The following is an 18,799-nucleotide window of genomic DNA, read 5'->3' as shown; positions in this document are numbered from 1 at the left end:
AGAAGGGGTCTTGTTTTTCGTGTGTGTGTGGTGTGTGATGTGTGTGTGTGTGTGTGTGTGTGTGTGTGTATATATATATATACACACACATTCATTTGTGTTAGCAAAATCATTAAAGTTTGATATGCATAAGGCTGTTAGTGATGTAGTCCTACGATGCTGTATATTACAGCACTTTCATTACCTGGGGAAACTTTACAATACATTTTACCCCGTGCACTCGACTCACACTTCCGCCCCAAATAAAACACAGACCACAACGACTTTGATGAAATACTGCCTCAGCTTTATTAATAACTACAGCACAATGGTCCTTGCCAGCACAACACAACACAAATAAACACAACACAAAACTCCTTGCCAGCTAACCATAAATATTAAGGCATGTTATCTGTAAAATGTAATATGTCTTTTTGTATTTTCAACAGCGATATTTTTAAAAAAATGCTCTGCGCTCCAGGTTTTTAGCACACAAAAATAAGCGCTTATTATCGGAAGATATTACTTACATTCAGACACAGCAGATAAATGGTGGTTACATCAAATAAAATATGTTCTTTTCAAACAGATTGCATTTGCATTCTTTCCTCTGGGTGGAAACCTACTTTCTCCTGTTATCTTGAAGTCATCCTGGCTACCGATGTTATTTTGGCGTCCCTTTTTCTAACTAAACCTGTCGGTATTTACCCAGAAAATATTCCCTTCATCCGTCTTCCTGGTCCCAAGACCATGACCGAATATGGTATCGCCATGTGTCTTACAGAAGACACCAGATCATTGAACATGATATTATACCTCCGTATGTACATATAATTCACTACCCCAGTTATTATCAGATATGTGGTACCGCCATGTGTCTTACAGAAGACTCCAGACCATTTAACATGATATTATACCACCTTATGTACATATAATTCAGTACCCCAGTTATTATCAGATATGTCGTATCGCCATGTGTCTTACAGAAGACTCCAGACCATTGAACATGATATTATACCTCCTTATGTACATATAATTCACTACCCCAGTTATTATCAGATATGCGGTACCGCCATGTGTCTTACAGACGACTCCAGATCATTGAACGTGATATTATACCTCCTTTTATACATATAATTCACTACCCTAGTTATTATCAGATATGTGGTATCGCCATGTGTCTTACAGAAGACTCCAGATCATTGAACATGATATTATACCTCCTTATGTACATACAGCTCAACCCCCTTATAACGCTGTGCTTGGGGTCCAAAGAATCACGTCGCGTTATAAGCGGATCGCGTTAGAAATAATGTACAATTGTATGCATTGTGCAATAAAGTATTTAAGATACCAATAATCGTGTTGTAAAGTATTCATAAATACGAAAATTGGGAGCCACGCTCACATCGCGCTATAAGCAGATCCGCGTTGTAACGGATCGCGCTATAACGGGGTTGAGCTGTATCATTCATTACCCAAGTTATTATCCGATATGATTTGCATCAGCTTTACCATCAGTTGTCGATGGTTAACTAAATGAAAACTTACTGGCCCTTCTTCAGACATCCCTCAACAGCTGTTATCCTATTACGACACTAACCTTATCTCTTGACTTAAAAAAATACCTCTCCGACCGACCGTATGTAACAAGATCTACACAGAAAATTCCTCTACTGTCCGGAGAAATACTTACATGCGACGTATGCCTTGTCTAAAGTAGATGCTTTGCGGATCACATTAATGAAGGTGGCATCTGTTATTGTACACCTGATCAACCCTAATTAATTTAATTACAATATAATATTAAATATGAATAGGATTGGAAATCTTAAACGAAACAGAAACACCTCTCCCTATAACTCCTCCTATTACCCCATATAACCTCTCCCTATAACTCCTCCTATTACCCCATATAACCTCTCCCTATAACTCCTCCTATTGCCCTCTCCCTCTCCCTATAACTCCTCCTATTGCCCTCTCCCTCTCCCTCTCGCATAAGGTTGAAAACTAACAGGGAACATTTGAATTGAAACATCTTCATGACGTAGGATTGGGGTTTTACCACTGCGAATCCCCCCGAGAAAGAATATCCTTTAACACACCAGGTAAATCAAACTTGAGGATATCAACGTGAAAAAGATGGTCCCCCATGTTGGTTGGGTCTTTTCTGCCCTGCTGTTTCCTAAAGAAAAGAAATGGTAGAAGAAGTTTCTTAGACGCCGTGAGCAACACATTGTGCCCTAGAAATGATTGTCACAACGCTAAAATATTTGTACTAAATGGCTCTACCCAAACAATGGAAGGAAGGAAAGATAATGGCGCACATTGGCTACGCCTGTGACACCAACATGGGTTGAAAGGGGCCTCGTTTTTAAATCCTAAATGGGCTTTGCGAGGGGAGAAAAGAGAAAGTGAGAGTGTCGTATCAGTGAGAGTGTCGTTGTATCAGTGAGAGTGTCTGTGTATCAGTGAGAGTGTCCGTATATCAGTGAGAGTGTCTGTGTATCAGTGAGAGTGTCGTTATATCAGTGAGAGTGTCCTTGTATCAGTGAGAGTGACCTTGTATCAGTGAGTGTCCTTGTATCAGTGAGAGTGTCCTTGTATCAGTGAGAGTGTCCTTGTATCAGTGAGAGTGTTCTTGTATCAGTGAGTGTCCTTGTATCAGTGAGAGTGACCTTGTATCAGTGAGTGTCCGTGTATCAGTGAGAGTGACCTTGTATCAGCGAGTGACCTTGTATCAGTGAGAGTGACCTTGAATCAGTGAGAGTGTCCTTGTATCAGTGAGAGTGACCTTGTATCAGTGAGAGTGAACTTGTATCAGTGAGAGTTACCTTGTATCAGTGAGAGTGACCTTGTATCAGTGAGAGTGACCTTGTATCAGTGAGAGTGTCCTTGTATCAGTGAGAGTGTCATTGTATCAGTGAGAATGTCCTTGTATCAGTGAGAGTGACCTTGTATCAGTGAGAGTGACCTTGTATCAGTGAGAGTGACCTTGTAGCAGTGAGAGTGATCTCATATTAATGAGACAGCCCCGCAATTATTTGAGATGGACTTCAAATCAGTGTGACTAATCCCAAATCACTGAGACTGATCCCAAATCACTGAGACTGACCCTAAATCAGCCAGACTGATCCCAAATAACTTAGACTGACCCCAAATTCTTATCTGACTCCAAATCACTGAGACGGACCCTAAATCAGCGAGACTAAATCAGCGAGACTGACCCAGAATCACTGAGACTGTCCCTTAATCAGCGAGACTAATCCTAAATGAACAAAACTGACCCAAACTCACTGAGACTGACCCTAAATCAGTGTGACTGACCCAAAATCACTGAGACTGACCCTAAATCAGTGTGACTGACCCAAAATTACTGAGACTGACCCTAAATCAGTGTGACTGACCTGAAATCACTGAGACTGACCCCAAATCAGTGTGACTGACCCAAAATCACTGAGACTGACCCAAAATCAGCGAAACTGACCCAAAATCAGCTAGACTGACCATAAATAAGCGAGACTGACCCCAAATCAGCGAGACTGGCCCCAAATCAGCGAGACTGACCCCAAATCAGCGAGACTGACCCCAAATCAGCGAGACTGACCCTAAATCAGCGAGACTGACCCTACATCAGCGAGACTCTCCCCAAACCAGCCAGACTGACCGCTAAGTGAGCATTACTGTACCTGCTAAAGTGATTTCCTGCACCCGGGTGTCCACCCCATGCTTATTTTGAGCTTTGCACGTGTAACGTGCCACGTGTCTCCGTGCCACGGACTGGATCCAAGCCGTGCGGTTGTCAGGAGAAAACTTTAGGCCGGGCACTGGGCTCTCCCAGCTGTAGGTGGGAGACGGGAGACCCTCTGCCTCGCAGTGCAGGGTGACGTTCTGTCCCTCTGCCACCGGCGACCTCGGCACGGCTTCAAAACGTAATATTTTTGGCTTGTCTGAAAATAAGAATGAAATGAAGAAGGAAAAAAAAGTATATACAGTATATCTACCTATACATGTACACACGTGTCCTTCTAAATAGATACAAAATTATTGACGATTTTTACAAATAATAATAGAAAAAAAAACAAAATATAGCTTAACCCCCTTATAACGCTGTGCTTGGGTCCAAAGAATCACATCGCGTTATAAGCGGATCGCGTTAGAAATAATGTACAATTTGTATGCCTTGTACAATAAAGTATTTAAGACACCAATAATCGTGTTGTAAAGTATTCATAAATACAAAAATTGGGAGCCACGCTCACATCGCGCTATAAGCGGCTCCGCGTTGTAACGGATCGCGCTATAACGGGGTTGAGCTGTATACAGGATTGGTTCAACATCTTCTGCATTTCTTACTAAAAGAAAGACGCATAACAGACACACATAACAAGATATGGGGCCCATCATTACATATACAGATAGGATGGATTCCAACCCAAGTTAATGAGGATAAGTCCTAGAGTTGGGTGATTCCCTCTGAGTGAAGGAGTGGCTCAGTGAGTAAAGACACTGACTGGCACTGAGTTTGCAGCAGGGGAGCCTGGTTCAATTGCCTTGTGACCTTGGGCAAGTCACTTTATCTCCTTAAAAGCATAGATTGTAAGCTCCACGGGGCAGGGACCTGCGCCTGCAAAATGTCTCTGTAAAGCGCTACGTAATACTAGCAGCGCTATACAAGAACAAACAATTATTATTATTATTTAAGTAAATAAAACACCCTAGGGTGCATAAGAGCGCAAACAGGCTCCGATCGACAACATCATATATAATATCATGGCGGGGAGCTACCCTCGTAGATGGCCGCCCGGGGAGAAAGACGACGAGCTATGACGTCAGCAAAAGCCGATGCGCGTTTCACTGTTGTTTGTTTTTCCTTTTAGCAATGTGGTGAATATATTGTTTTGGAAAACCCTAAGGCCGCGCTTATAGTGCCGGCAGCGACGCAACGGTGACGTCAGGCTGTGGTCGCTGGAAAAATCAAATTGCGATGGCTTCCAAGCCGTCGCTCCGTCGCGTCGCGCTTACTATAAGCGCACGCGACGGCGGCAATGCGTTTGTTTTGAGGCGACGTCGCTGTCGCCGGCGCTATAAGCGCAGCCTAACTCAGTGTTTCCCAACAGGGGTTCTGCATCCCCCCCTGGGGTTCAAAAGGGTTCCGCGGGATTTGCCCCGTTCTCCCGGAGCAGGGAGAGAGCAGGGCTGGGCAGTTTGCTCTATCCTGATTGGCTGCATTACCCAGCCAGAAGCCAATCAGGAGGTGGCGTCAGGAGCCTGCGGAGTGTGGCCAAGCAGAGGAGGAAGCAGCATGGGCCGGAGAGAGGCGAGGCTGTGTGCCTCTGTCCTGTGTGTATTGGTTCTGTGACTCCCCTGCCCTCTCTCACTCCCCTGCCCCCTCTGACTTCCCTGCCCACTCCCCTGCCCTCTCCCCTGCCCCTCTGACTCCCCTGCCCCCCTTGAATCCCCTGCCCTCTCTGACTCCCCTGCCCTCCCTGACCCTGACTCCCCTGCCCCCTCTGACTCCCCTGCCCCCTCTGACTCCCCTGCCCCTCTGACTCCCCTGCCCCCTCTGACTCCCCTGCCCCCTCTGACTCCTCTGCCCCCTCTGACTCCTCTGCCCCCTCTGACTTCCCTGCCCCCTCTGACTCTCCTGCCCCCTCTGACTCCCCTGCCCCCTCTGTCTCCCCTGCCCCCTCTGACTCCCTTGCCCTCTCTGACTCCCCTGCCCCCTCTGACTCCCCTGCCCCCTCTCTGGCTCCCCTGCCCCCTCTCTTGCTCCCCTGCCCCCTCTGACTCCCTTGCACCCTCTCACTCCCCTGCCCCCTTGACTCCCCTGCCCCCTTTGATCCTTTTCCGCCTCTGACTCCCCTGCCCCCTCTGACTCCTCTGCCCCCTCTGACTCCCCTGCCCCCTCTGGCTCCCCTGCCCCCTCTCACTCCCCTGCCCCCTCTGGCTCCCCTGCCCCCTTGAATCCCCTGCCCCCTCTGGCTCCCCTGCCCCCCCTGACTCCCCTGCCCCCCCTGCCCCCTCTGACTCCCCTGCCCCCTCTGACTCCCCTGCCCCCCCTGGCTCCCCTGCCCCCTCTGACTCCCCTGCCCCCTCTCTGGCTCCCCTGCCCCCTCTCTGGCTCCCCTGCCCCCTCTCTGGCTCCCCTGCCCCCTCTGACTCCTCTGCCCCCTCTCACTCCCCTGCCCCCTCTCTGACTCCCTTGCCCTCTCCCCTGCCCCCTCTGACTCCCCTGCCCCCTCTGACTCCCCTGCCCCCTCTCTGACTCACCTGCCCCCTCTGACTCCCCTGCCCCCTCTCACTCTCTTGCCCACTCGGACTCACCTGCCCCCTCTCACTCCCCTGCCCCCTCTGACTCCCCTGCCCCCTCTCACTCCCCTGCCCCCTCTGACTCCCCTGCCCCCTCTGGCTCACATGCCCCCTCTGACTCCTCTGCCCCCTCTGACTCCCCTGCCCCCTCTGACTCCCCTGCCCCTTCTGACTCCCCTGCCCCCTCTGACTCCCCTGCCCCTTCTGACTTCCCTGCCCCCTCTCACTCCCCTGCCCCCCTGCCTCCCCTGCCCCCTCTGACTCCACGCCCCCTCTGACTCCCCTGCCCCTTCTGACTCCCCTGCCCCCTCTCTGGCTCCCTTGCCCCCTCTCTGACTCCCTGCCCCCTCTGACTCCTCTTATTCCCCTGCCCCCTCTGACTCCTTTTCCGCCTCTGACTCCCCTGCCCCCTCTGACTCCCCTGCCCCCTCTGTCTCCCTTGCCCTCTCCACTGCCCCCTCTGACTCCCCTGCCCCCTCTGAATCCCCTGCCCCCTCTCTGGCTCCCCTGCCCCCTCTGTCTCCCTTGCCCTCTCCCCTGCCCCCTCTGACTCCCCTGCCCCCTCTGACTCCCCTGCCCCCTCTCTGGCTCCCCTGCCCCCTCTGTCTCCCTTGCCCTCTCCCCTGCCCCCTCTGACTCCCCTGCCCCCTCTGACTCCCCTGCCCCCTCTCACTCCCCTGCCCCCTCTGGCTCCCCTGCCCCCTCTGGCTCCCCTGCCCCCCTTGAATCCCATGCCCCCTCTGGCTCCCCTGCCCCCCCTGGCTCCCCTGCCCCCTCTGACTCCCCTGCCCCCTCTGACTCTCCTGCCCCCTCTGACTCCCCTGCCCCCTCTGGCTCCCCTGCCCCCTGGCTCCCCTGCTCCCTCTGACTCCCCTGCCCCCCCTCTGACTCCCCTGCCCCCTCTCTGACTCCCCTGCCCCCTCTCTGGCTCCCCTGCCCCCTCTGACTCCCCTGCCCCGTCTGACTCCCCTACCCCCTCTCAGTCCGCTGCCCCCTCTGACTCCCCTGCCCCCTCTGGCTCCCCTGCCCCCTCTCACTTCCCTGCCCCCTCTCACTCTCTTGCCCTCTCTGGCTCCCCTGCCCCCTCTGACTCCCCTGCCCTGTCTGACTCCCCTGCCCCTGTCTGACTCCCCTGCCCCCTCTCACTCCCCTGCCCCCTCTCACTCCCCTGCCCCTCTCACTCTCTTGCCCTCTCAGACTCCCCTGCCCCCCTGACTCCCCTGCCCCCTCTGGCTCACATGCCCCCTCTGACTCCCCTGCCCCCTCTCACTCCCCTGCCCCCTCTGACTCCCCTGCCCCCTCTCACTCCCCTGCCCCCTCTGACTCCCCTGCCCCCTCTGACTCCCCTGCCCCCTCTCACTCCCCTGCCCCCTCTCACTCTCTTGCCCTCTCGGACTCCCCTGCCCCCCTGACTCCCCTGCCCCCTCTGGCTCACATGCCCCCTCTGACTCCCCTGCCCCCTCTGACTCCCCTGCCCCCTCTGGCTCCCCTGCCCCCTCTCTGGCTCCCCTGTCCCCTCTGAGTCCCCTGCCCCGTCTGACTCCCCTACCCCCTATCACTCCCCTGCCCCCTCTGACTCCCCTGCCCCTCTGACTCCCCTGCCCCTCTGACTCCCCTGCCCCCTCTGGCTCACATGCCCCTTCTGACTCCCCTGCCCCTTCTGATTCCCCTGCCCCTCTGACTCCTCTTATTCCCCTGCCCCTCTGACTCCTGTTATTCCCCTGCCCCCTCTGACTCCTGTTATTCCCCTGCCCCCTCTGACTCCTGTTATTCCCCTGCCCCCTCTGACTCCTGTTATTCCCCTGCCCCTCTGACTCCTGTTATTCCCCTGCCCCCTCTGACTCCTGTTATTCCCCTGCCCCCTCTGACTCCTGTTATTCCCCTGCCCCCTCTGACTCCTGTTATTCCCCTGCCCCCTCTGACTCCCCTGCCCCCTCTGACTCCTGTTATTCCCCTGCCCCCTCTGACTCCCCTGCCCCCTCTGACTCCCCTGCCCCCTCTGACTCCCCTGCCCCCTCTGACTCCTGTTATTCCCCTACCCCCTCTGTCTCCCCTGTCTCCACTGCCCCCTCTGACTCCCCTGCCCCCTCTGACTCCCCCGCCCCTTCTGACTCCTGTTATTCCCCTGCCCCCTCTGACTCCCCTGCCCCCTCTGACTCCCCCGCCCCTTCTGACTCCTGTTATTCCCCTGCCCCCTCTGACTCCCCCGCCCCTTCTGACTCCTCTTATTCCCCTGCCCCCTCTGTCTCCCCTGTCTCCCCTGCCCCCTCTGACTCCCCTGCCCCCTCTGACTCCCCTGCCCCTTCTGACTCCTCTTATTCCCCTGCCCCTTCTGACTCCTGTTATTCCCCTGCCCTATGTGACTCTCTTTCTCTCTGTTCTGTGTTGTCTGTGACCCGGTCCCGCTGTGGGGGTGCTAACTGAGCACAGTGTTTAGGGGCGCCCCGAGAGAAAAATGGTTGAAAACCACTGCTCTAACGGATATTTGTTATGGTAAAAACGGCATGAGAAAGTAACAGAAAGTAAATAAATAAACACAGACAAATAGAATGGAATGTAGTTCAATAAAAATGTTGGAATTGAGCCTGGATTGAAAGGAAAGGGCGTGTAAACAAAGCCTTCGCTTACTCCATCAGGGGAAAGTGTTGGGAGTTAATAAATCCACTTAAAGCTGCAGACCAAGCAATATCCCACATTTGTGTTTTTTTTTAACGAAAGCAGTTCTGTAATAGGAGAAAATACATTGTAGATTTTTTTAAAAACAGCTCTGAATGACTTTTTGAAGGTATTATAATGTAACAAGCACTTGTTTATCTATGACAAGTGATTCGCTAAGTTGCCGATCCATCCGTTCCCCTGTGATCGATCGGCGAAGAATCGGCTCTGGGGGTTCACTAAATGGCTGTCAGTGCGGCAGAAGAGGACCAAAGAGGCAAAGTTCTATGGGGAAGGTCATGTGTCCAGGAAGTCACTAGATACAATTGGTGCACTGCTAGAGAGAGGGCAGGGCACAAAAAGGGGTGTGCCAGAGCCTGTTTCAGAAGAGGAAGGGGATGTGACTGTGTAAATGGTTGCTATAGAAAAAAAAATTAGTTGTGGAGGAGCCATTCATAGCTCAAAAGACAACCTTAAAGAGATATAATTAAATCTCTGGTGGTCTATTTACGATAGTATATAGGTATAAACAGTTCGGGTATTCCTTGAGAAAGCGCTATTACAGCGTGAAACGCGTGGGATGAGAATCCTCATGTTTTGTCCCCACTTTGTCCCCTTTTTTATTTTTTCATACCGGTGAGTTGCTAGCATTTTTTCGGGTTTGCTGACCACCCAATCCCCTTCTTTGTTCTTTATAGAAAAAAAAAATGCTTGCTGCATTAGAATACATTCAACATTTCTTTAAAAATTGTTTAAAGCAAATGCTACAAGTATTTTCTTATAGTACAGAACTGATCCACTTGTTTACTTTGTATGTAATTTACTGGTCATTTTAAAATGGTACCAAATACAGATGAATTTACAATGCATCTGATCTCAGACACGCTATTAGAGAGGGTTGGGGTTCCTTACAATGCATCTGATCTCAGACACGCTATTAGAGAGGGTTGGGGTTCCTTACAATGCATCTGATCTCAGACACGCTATTAGAGAGGGTTGGGGTTCCTTACAATGCATCTGATCTCAGACGCGCTATTAGAGAGGGTTGGGGTTCCTTACAATGCATCTGATCTCAGGCGCGCTATTAGAGAGGGTTGGGGTTCCTTACATTGCATCTGATCCCAGACACGCTATTAGAGAGGGTTGGGGTTCCTTACAATGCATCTGATCTCACACACGCTATTAGAGAGGGTTGGGGTTCCTTACAATGCATCTGATCTCACACACGCTATTAGAGAGGGTTGGGGTTCCTTACAATGCATCTGATCTCAGACGCGCTATTAGAGAGGGTTGGGGTTCCTTACAATGCATCTGATCACAGACAAGCTATTAGAGAGGGTTGGGGTTCCTTACAATGCATCTGATCTCAGACGCGCTATTAGAGAGGGTTGGGGTTCCTTACAATGCATCTGATCTCAGACACGCTATTAGAGAGGGTTGGGGTTCCTTACAATGCATCTGATCTCAGACGCGCTATTAGAGAGGGTTGGGGTTCCTTACAATGCATCTGATCTCAGGCGCGCTATTAGAGAGGGTTGGGGTTCCTTACATTGCATCTGATCCCAGACACGCTATTAGAGAGGGTTGGGGTTCCTTACAATGCATCTGATCTCACACACGCTATTAGAGAGGGTTGGGGTTCCTTACAATGCATCTGATCTCACACACGCTATTAGAGAGGGTTGGGGTTCCTTACAATGCATCTGATCTCAGACGCGCTATTAGAGAGGGTTGGGGTTCCTTACAATGCATCTGATCACAGACAAGCTATTAGAGAGGGTTGGGGTTCCTTACAATGCATCTGATCTCAGACGCGCTATTAGAGAGGGTTGGGGTTCCTTACAATGCATCTGATCTCAGACATGCTATTAGAGAGGGTTGGGGTTCCTTACAATGCATCTGATCTCAGACGCGCTATTAGAGAGGGTTGGGGTTCCTTACAATGCATCTGATCTCAGGCGCGCTATTAGAGAGGGTTGGGGTTCCTTACATTGCATCTGATCCCAGACACGCTATTAGAGAGGGTTGGGGTTCCTTACAATGCATCTGATCTCACACACGCTATTAGAGAGGGTTGGGGTTCCTTACAATGCATCTGATCTCACACACGCTATTAGAGAGGGTTGGGGTTCCTTACAATGCATCTGATCTCAGACGCGCTATTAGAGAGGGTTGGGGTTCCTTACAATGCATCTGATCACAGACAAGCTATTAGAGAGGGTTGGGGTTCCTTACAATGCATCTGATCTCAGACGCGCTATTAGAGAGGGTTGGGGTTCCTTACAATGCATCTGATCTCAGACAAGCTATTAGAGAGGGTCGGGGTTCCTTACAATGCATCTGATCTCAGACGCGCTATTAGAGAGAGTTGGAGTTCCTTACAATGCATCTGATCTCAGACGCGCTATTAGAGAGGGTTGGGGTTCCCTACAATGCATCTGAACTCAGACGCGCTATTAGAGAGGGTCGGGGTTCCTTACAATGCATCTGATTTCAGACGCGCTATTAGAGAGGGTTGGGGGTTCCTTACAATGCATCTGATCTCAGATGCGCTATTAGAGAGGGTCAGGGTTCCTTACAATGCATCTGATCTCAGACGCGCTATTAGAGGAGGGTCGGGGTTCCTTACAATGCATCTGATCTCAGACAAGCTATTAGAGAGGGTCGGGGTTCCTTACAATGCATCTGATCTCAGACGCGCTATTAGAGAGAGTTGGAGTTCCTTACAATGCATCTGATCTCAGACGCGCTATTAGAGAGGGTTGGGGTTCCCTACAATGCATCTGAACTCAGACGCGCTATTAGAGAGGGTCGGGGTTCCTTACAATGCATCTGATTTCAGACGCGCTATTAGAGAGGGTTGGGGGTTCCTTACAATGCATCTGATCTCAGATGCGCTATTAGAGAGGGTCAGGGTTCCTTACAATGCATCTGATCTCAGACGCGCTATTAGAGGAGGGTCGGGGTTCCTTACAATGCATCTGATCTCAGACAAGCTATTAGAGAGGGTCGGGGTTCCTTACAATGCATCTGATCTCAGACAAGCTATTAGAGAGGGTCGGGGTTCCTTACAATGCATCTGCTCTCAGACGCGCTATTAGAGAGGGTTGGAGTTCCTTACAATGCATCTGATCTCAGACGCGCTATTAAAGAGGGTTGGGGTTCCCTACAATGCATCTGAACTCAGACGCGCTATTAGAGAGGGTCGGGGTTCCTTACAATGCATCTGTTCTCAGATGCGCTATTAGAGAGGGTTGGGGGTTCCTTACAATGCATCTGATCTCAGATGCGCTATTAGAGAGGGTCAGGGTTCCTTACAATGCATCTGATCTCAGACGCGCTATTAGAGGAGGGTCGGGGTTCTTTACAATGCATCTGATCTCAGACACGTTATTAGAGAGGGTTGGGGTTCCTTACAATGCATCTGATTTCAGATGCGCTATTAGAGAGGGTTGTGGTTCCCCACATTGCATCTGATCTCAGACGCGCTATTAGAGAGGGTTGGGGTTCCTTACAATGCATCTGATCGCAGACGCGCTATTAGAGAGGGTTGGGGTTCCTTACAATACATCTGATCTCAGACGCGCTACTAGAGAGGGTTGGGGTTCCTTACAATGCATCTGATCTCAACGCGCTATTAGCGGAGGGCCGGGGTTCCTTACAATGCATCTGATCTCAGACACACTATTAGAGGAGGGTCGGGGTTCCTTACAATGCATCTGATTTTATTTATACAGGTATGTGATTGCTTTAGTGAGAGTGCAGTGATATTACTATAATTACACAACCCTAAAGGACGTATTCATTGATGCAATCTCTACAGTGCACAGCATAAGGTCCTTCTCATGGAGATACAATTAGCCCATCATTATCAGACCAATTGTCACTGTTTATGCAGGCGGTACCTATGAATCCTATTGTGTCAGGGTGATGATATGTTTTTGACAGTAAGCAACTACACAATCAGTAATTACTGCAAGACTAATTACCACTAATTATCCCACATCCACCCACATACCCAGACCACCCACGTTTAATGAGTTTTAGAGGCATATCATTGCCTTTTCATTGTTTGTTTATTTTCTTTTATTTAAAAGTGCATATTAGTATTTTAAATTGTGTATAAAAGTTATACCTAAAGTTAACTAACCATTTCAATTTGACACTAGGTTGACCCTGAAGTCGTTTTTTACTCCCCTAGTTACTAAATGGGAAGATAATTCAGAAGCTTTGAGACAACGCAAAAAAGTTATGGAGAGATGCACGCTGGGTATTACGGAAAAAAGAATGAATGGGGTTCGAAACCAAACACAAGTCTGTGACATCATCACAAGGGGGAAGAAAATAAAATGGCGGTGGGACGGACATAGCGCAAGAAGGAATGACCATCGTTGGACAAAGATGGAACTCGACTGGATTCCAAGAGAGATTAAAAGACCAAGAGTAAGACGGGAGGATGAGAGGGGAACATGTGTTGGGGCGACGTGGAGAAGAGCGGCTGTAACCGCAGTACCTGGGAGATTATTGGGGAGGCTTCATCCAGCAGTGGGGAGACACGGGCTGGAGATGAAAATTATATGTATATATACACACACTAACAAAACTTTTTTTTTAAACATATGTATATTCAAATATAGATAGATATATACTTACACTGGACAGACACTGTCACCATTTGTAAGGTTGCATCTACTTTGTTTTTAGCTCTGCAGCTGTATTTGCCAGATAAGTTTCTTGACGGCACAATGGGCTGCTCTTCTTTATAACTTGCGTTGTCTCGGGTGCACTTCACTTCAGGAGTTGGGTATCCGACGGCTTTGCAGTGAAAGCTGGTCGTTTCTCCCTCTACCCAAGTTACAGTTGTCGGACAGTCTGTAAATTCAGGTTCCTCTGAAAGTAAGAGAATGATATGTATATATCGTCTATGTATCTATGAATCTACCTAACTCTAACCGTCCCTGCCCGGCTCCCAGGGACTTTACATCAGTGTCTCTATCAATGGCTTCTCAGAGGACATTACCTTGTTCAGGGTGCAGGCTTCGTGGGCTGGGCAATGAGGTAGCAAAGATGGAAATGGTGGGCGCCAGGAACTTTTGCAGTGCAAACAACGCTCTTAATTTATGCTCCCCATTACTAGGGCTCTTCTCATCCATACACAGCACACATACGTATAGGTGACATTAGTTTCATTTGGCTTGTCTGTACTCTTGATGGTTACATCCCCAGGCGCCCTCACTTAACACATTGGGGAGTTGCGGACACTAGGTTGGATTCTCCTTTATTGACCTGTCCCCGTTCTTCATAACGTCCGTCACGCTCTGTCCTGTGTGTTCCTTTTCGGTGCCTGGCCGACTCAATATATATAGGGGATCTACACCCCACTCCTGTCTCTGAACTGCCACTTCTAGACAGACTGTAACTGAGGTGGGTGTGGATCTGCCTGTAGAGCTGATCCTATGGCACCCTGAGGTCCTGCCTCCTCTTCTGTGAACCGTTGAGTTCACCATGGCCATATCTCGGGACCCAAGCTGAAGGGGCACTGTCCCTGACTAGAAGATAATAAACAGGGACTGTTCTATATAAGGAACATACTTCTTAACTATATTCATGGAAGCTCCTCCACTCTCAGTCCGTCAAGAACCTAATCTCTTGAACCTTCTCCTTCCTATATATATATATATATATATATCTCCTGTGTAGTGTTGTACCGGGTAGTGATTTATAAAAAAAAAACGGGTAACGGGTACCCGGCCAAAATCAATAGTTCTACCCGGCCGGGTACCCGGTTACCCGGTTGGCACTTACCTGCAGGGTGGAGGAAGACCACGGCGACATCTATGAAGAGCAGCAGAGGTCCTGTGGCAGTGGCAGCATCTGAAGTGTGTCTTCAGCCGGCGTGGGAGATGCAGGAATCCATTACACAGCACAGCAGCGGGCAAGCAGTATGAGCCGGGGAACCACGTGACCGGAGCAAGAGCGTTCCTATTGGACAGACGGCTGTCCAATAGGAACGCTCCTGCTCTGGTCACATGGTTCCCCGGCTCACACTGCTACCTGCTGCAGTGCTGTAGAATGTATTCCTGCTGCTCCCACGCCGGCTGAAGACACACTTTGGATTCTGCCACCGCCACAGGACCACGGCTGCTCTTCATGGATGTCTTCCGTCGCTGGCTGCAGATAATTGATTTGTTTCTTTTCAGCTACCCTGACATTACCCGACACCGGGTATTACCCGACGATGGGCCCACTTCTCAGTTGCCAGGCCTGGGTAATGTCCGGGTAGCTGAAAAAGTAAGGCCGGGTACCGGGTAATTCCGGATACTCGGTACACCACTACACCTGTGTCGACCCTGTCTCCAAGCAACACAGGGCAGGACTTAGTATTTGTCTGTCTGTCTGTCTGTTTGTCTGTCTGTGTATCTATCCATATCTAGGAGGAATATAGGGAGGGGTTATATGGAGTAATAGGAGGAGTTATAGGGAGGGGTTATATGGAGTAATAGGAGGAGTTATAGGGAGGGGTTATATGGAGTAATAGGAGGAGTTATAGGGAGGGGTTATATGGAGTAATAGGAGGAGTTATAGGGAGGGGTTATATGGAGTAATAGGAGGAGTTATAGGGAAGGGTTATATGGAGCAATAGGAGGAGTTATAGGGAGGGGTTATATGGAGTAATAGGAGGAGTTATAGGGAGGGCTTATATGGAGCAATAGGAGGAGTTATAGGGAGGGCTTATATGGAGCAATAGGAGGAGTTATAGGGAGGGGTTATATGGGGCAATAGGAGGAGTTATAGGGAGGGGTTATATGGAGCAATAGGAGGAGTTATAGGGAGGGGTTATATGGAGTAATAGGAGGAATTATAGGGAGGGCTTATATGTAGTAATAGGAGGAGTTATAGGGAGGGGTTATTTGGAGTAATAGGAGGAGTTATAGGGAGGGGTTATATGGAGTAATAGGAGGAATTATAGGGAGGGCTTATATGGAGCAATAGGAGGAGTTATAGGGAGGGATTATATGGAGCAATAGGAGGAGTTATAGGGAGGGGTTATATGGAGTAATAGGAGGAATTATAGGGAGGGCTTATATGGAGCAATAGGAGGAGTTATAGGGAGGGATTATATGGAGCAATAGGAGGAGTTATAGGGAGGGATTATATGGAGCAATAGGAGGAGTTATAGGGAGGGGTTATATGGAGCAATAGGAGGAGTTATAGGGAGGGGTTATATGGAACAATAGGATGTTAATGTATATAGGTTACGTACTCATGATGTTAATCTTTTCCGGCTTGCTCTTGGTTACAAAGTGAGCCTCACAGGTTAACTCAGTTCCATGTAGCTCGATGGGGATTTCCTGTTCGCAGGTGAGTTTGGGAGGAGACCCCGGGTCCTGGACACAGCTCGTGAGGTTCGGGATCTTTAATTCCACCTCCAGGGCTTCGGTGACATTTAACGTGCAGGTGATCACCGCCGACTCGTCCAACATGATGTTTTCCTCCACGAGTAAGACGGGTTCCGGCAGCGATGCTGAAAGGGACAGGAAGCGAGAAGCCAAAGGTTGAGTTTCTTGCAGAAGAGCGGATGGGGTTTTTTGTTGAACCGCAGAGTGACTCCCTTAGCGCAGGCCCGAAACAGGCACCATGTACTGTACATATACACCCACAACACGTGTGCATCAGGCACATACACACAAATATACATGCACCACTCACGTACACACCATATAGTCTACATCAATACACATGTGTCGTACGTGCACTATATACATTCCTTCTCCTGCTCATTGTCGCTATCCTTCACCCCCGACTCTCACTCTCTCCCCCCTCTCTCTCTTTCCCTCTCCCCTCCCCTCTCTCTCTCCCCCTCTCTCTCACTCTCTATCCCTCTTTCCCCCCTCCCCCTCTCTCTCACTCTCTGTCCCGCTATCCCTCCCCTCTCACTCTCTGTCCCTCTCACTCTCTGTCCCTCTCTCCCCCCTCTTCCTCTCTCCCCTCCCTCTCCCCCTCTCACTCCCTCCCTACCTCTTTCCTCCCCTCTCCCTCTCTCCCTCTCTCTCCCCCTCTTCCTTTCTCTCCATCTCTCCCCCTCTCTTCCTCCCTATCTCGCCCCTCTCCCTTTCTAACCCCCTCTTCCACCCTCTCCCCCCTCCCCCTCCCTCTCACTCCCCCTCTCTTTCCTCCCCTCTGCCTTGCTCTCCCCCTCTCTCCCCCTCTTCCTTTATCTCCATCTCTCCCCCTCTCTTCCTCTCTTTCCTCCCCTTTCCGCCCTCTCCCTCTCTTCCACCCTCTACCCCCTCTCCCTCTCTTACCCCCTCTCCCTTTCTCTCCCTCTCTCTCGCTATACATAATGTCCCTGGTTGGGTTGTCAGGTGGCATCTCCAAAAATACTGGACACACCTTCTCACCCCGCACCTAAATTCTCTCTCACCCCCTCCCCCCATCCTCTCTCACCTTCTCACCCCGACCCTCATCCTCTCTCCATTATCCTGCCCCCACCCCTCATCCTCTCTCATCCCCATGCTCTCTCACCACCCTCCCTTAATCCTCTCTCACCCCTCCCCGCATTCTCTCTCACCCTGTTCCCTTTTTCCTTTCTCATCCCCTTCCCCTCATCCTCTCTCACTCACCATCCTCTCACCTCCTCCCCTCATCCTCTCTCACCCCTCTCCTCACCCTCTCTAACCCTCTCCCCTCACCCTCTCTAACCCCCATCCTTTCTCACTCCCCTCCCTTCTTCCTCTCACCCCTCCCCTCATTCTCTCTCACCCCCTTCCCCTCATCATCTCTCACCCCGTCTCCTCATCCTCTATCACCCCACCCTCCCCATCCTTTCTCACCCCCCTCCACTAATCCTCTATCACCCCCTCTCCTCACCCTCTCACCTCCATCCACTCTCACCCATCCCTCCCCTCATCCTCTTACCGTCTCATCCTCATTCCCCCCTACCCTCATCCTCTCTCCCCATCCCTCCCCTCATCCTCTCTCACCCCTCTCTGCTGAACCTCTCTCACCCCCTCTCCCCTCATCCTCTCACTCCATCCCTCCCCGCATCCTCTCTGACCCCTCCACTGAACCTCTCTCAACCCCTCTCCCCTTAACCTCAATCCCCATCCCTCCCCTCATCCTCTCTCACCCCTCCCCTCATCATCTCTCAGCCCTCTGCCCATATCCTCCCTCACCCCTCCCCTCATCCTCTCTCACCCTTTCCCCTCATTCTCTATCACCCCCTGCCCTCATCCTCTCTCACACCCTCTAACCCTCTCTCACCCCCATCCTCTCTCACCCCCTCTCCCCTTTACCTCAATCCCATCACTCCCCTCATCATCTCTCACCCCTCTCCCCATATCCTCTCTCACCCCCTCTCCTCATCCTCTCTCACCCCCTCTCCTCACCCTCTCTCACCCCCATCCTCTCTCAACCCTGCTTCCCCTCATCCTCTCTCATCCATCCCTCCCCTCAGCCTCTTACCCCCTCCCCTTATCCTCTCTCCCCATCCCTTTGCTCATCCTCTCTCACCCCCTCTCCTCACCCTCTCTCACCCCCATACTGTCTCACCCCTGCTTCCCCTCATCCTCTCACCCATCCCTCCCATCATCCTCTTACTCGTCCCCTTATCCTCTCTTCCCATCCCTCCCTTCATCCTCTCTCACCCCTCTCTGCTGAACCTCTCACCCCCTCTCCCCACATCCTCTCATCCCATCCCTCCCCTCATCCTCTCTGACCCCTCTCCACTGAACCTCTCTCACCCCCTCTCCCCTCAACCTCAATCCCCATCCCTCCCGCATCCTCTCTCACCCGTCCCGCATCCTCTCTCACCCCTCCCCTCATTCTCTCTCACCCCTCTCCCCATATCCTC

At 50.8% G+C, this 18,799-nt stretch overlaps 1 protein-coding gene across 2 annotated transcripts in view; it reads right to left on the bottom strand.

Moving 5' to 3' along the window:
* Positions 1–264: 264 nt before the first annotated feature.
* LOC142470743 (intercellular adhesion molecule 5-like) overlaps positions 265–18,799 on the bottom strand; it is a 34,629-nt gene continuing 16,094 nt past the window's right edge. Inside the window, exons 2-6 of one of the 2 annotated variants that reach the window (XR_012789320.1) lie at positions 16,211–16,471; positions 13,600–13,836; positions 3,669–3,929; positions 1,200–2,164; positions 265–1,098 (exon numbers count right to left, since the gene is read on the bottom strand). Coding sequence is in view for 1 of the 2 variants with exons in the window: in XM_075577423.1 (XP_075433538.1) it covers positions 2,076–2,164; positions 3,669–3,929; positions 13,600–13,836; positions 16,211–16,471 (848 nt within the window). In the remaining variant the exon portion in view is untranslated. Of the gene's footprint in view, positions 2,165–3,668; positions 3,930–13,599; positions 13,837–16,210; positions 16,472–18,799 lie in introns of both variants that reach the window. The other variant, XM_075577423.1, reaches the window with a different exon arrangement.

Source organism: Ascaphus truei, chromosome 20 (genome assembly GCF_040206685.1).
Source record: "Ascaphus truei isolate aAscTru1 chromosome 20, aAscTru1.hap1, whole genome shotgun sequence".
NCBI lineage: Eukaryota > Metazoa > Chordata > Amphibia > Anura > Ascaphidae > Ascaphus > Ascaphus truei.
This window is presented reverse-complemented; position numbering and strand designations above follow the sequence as displayed.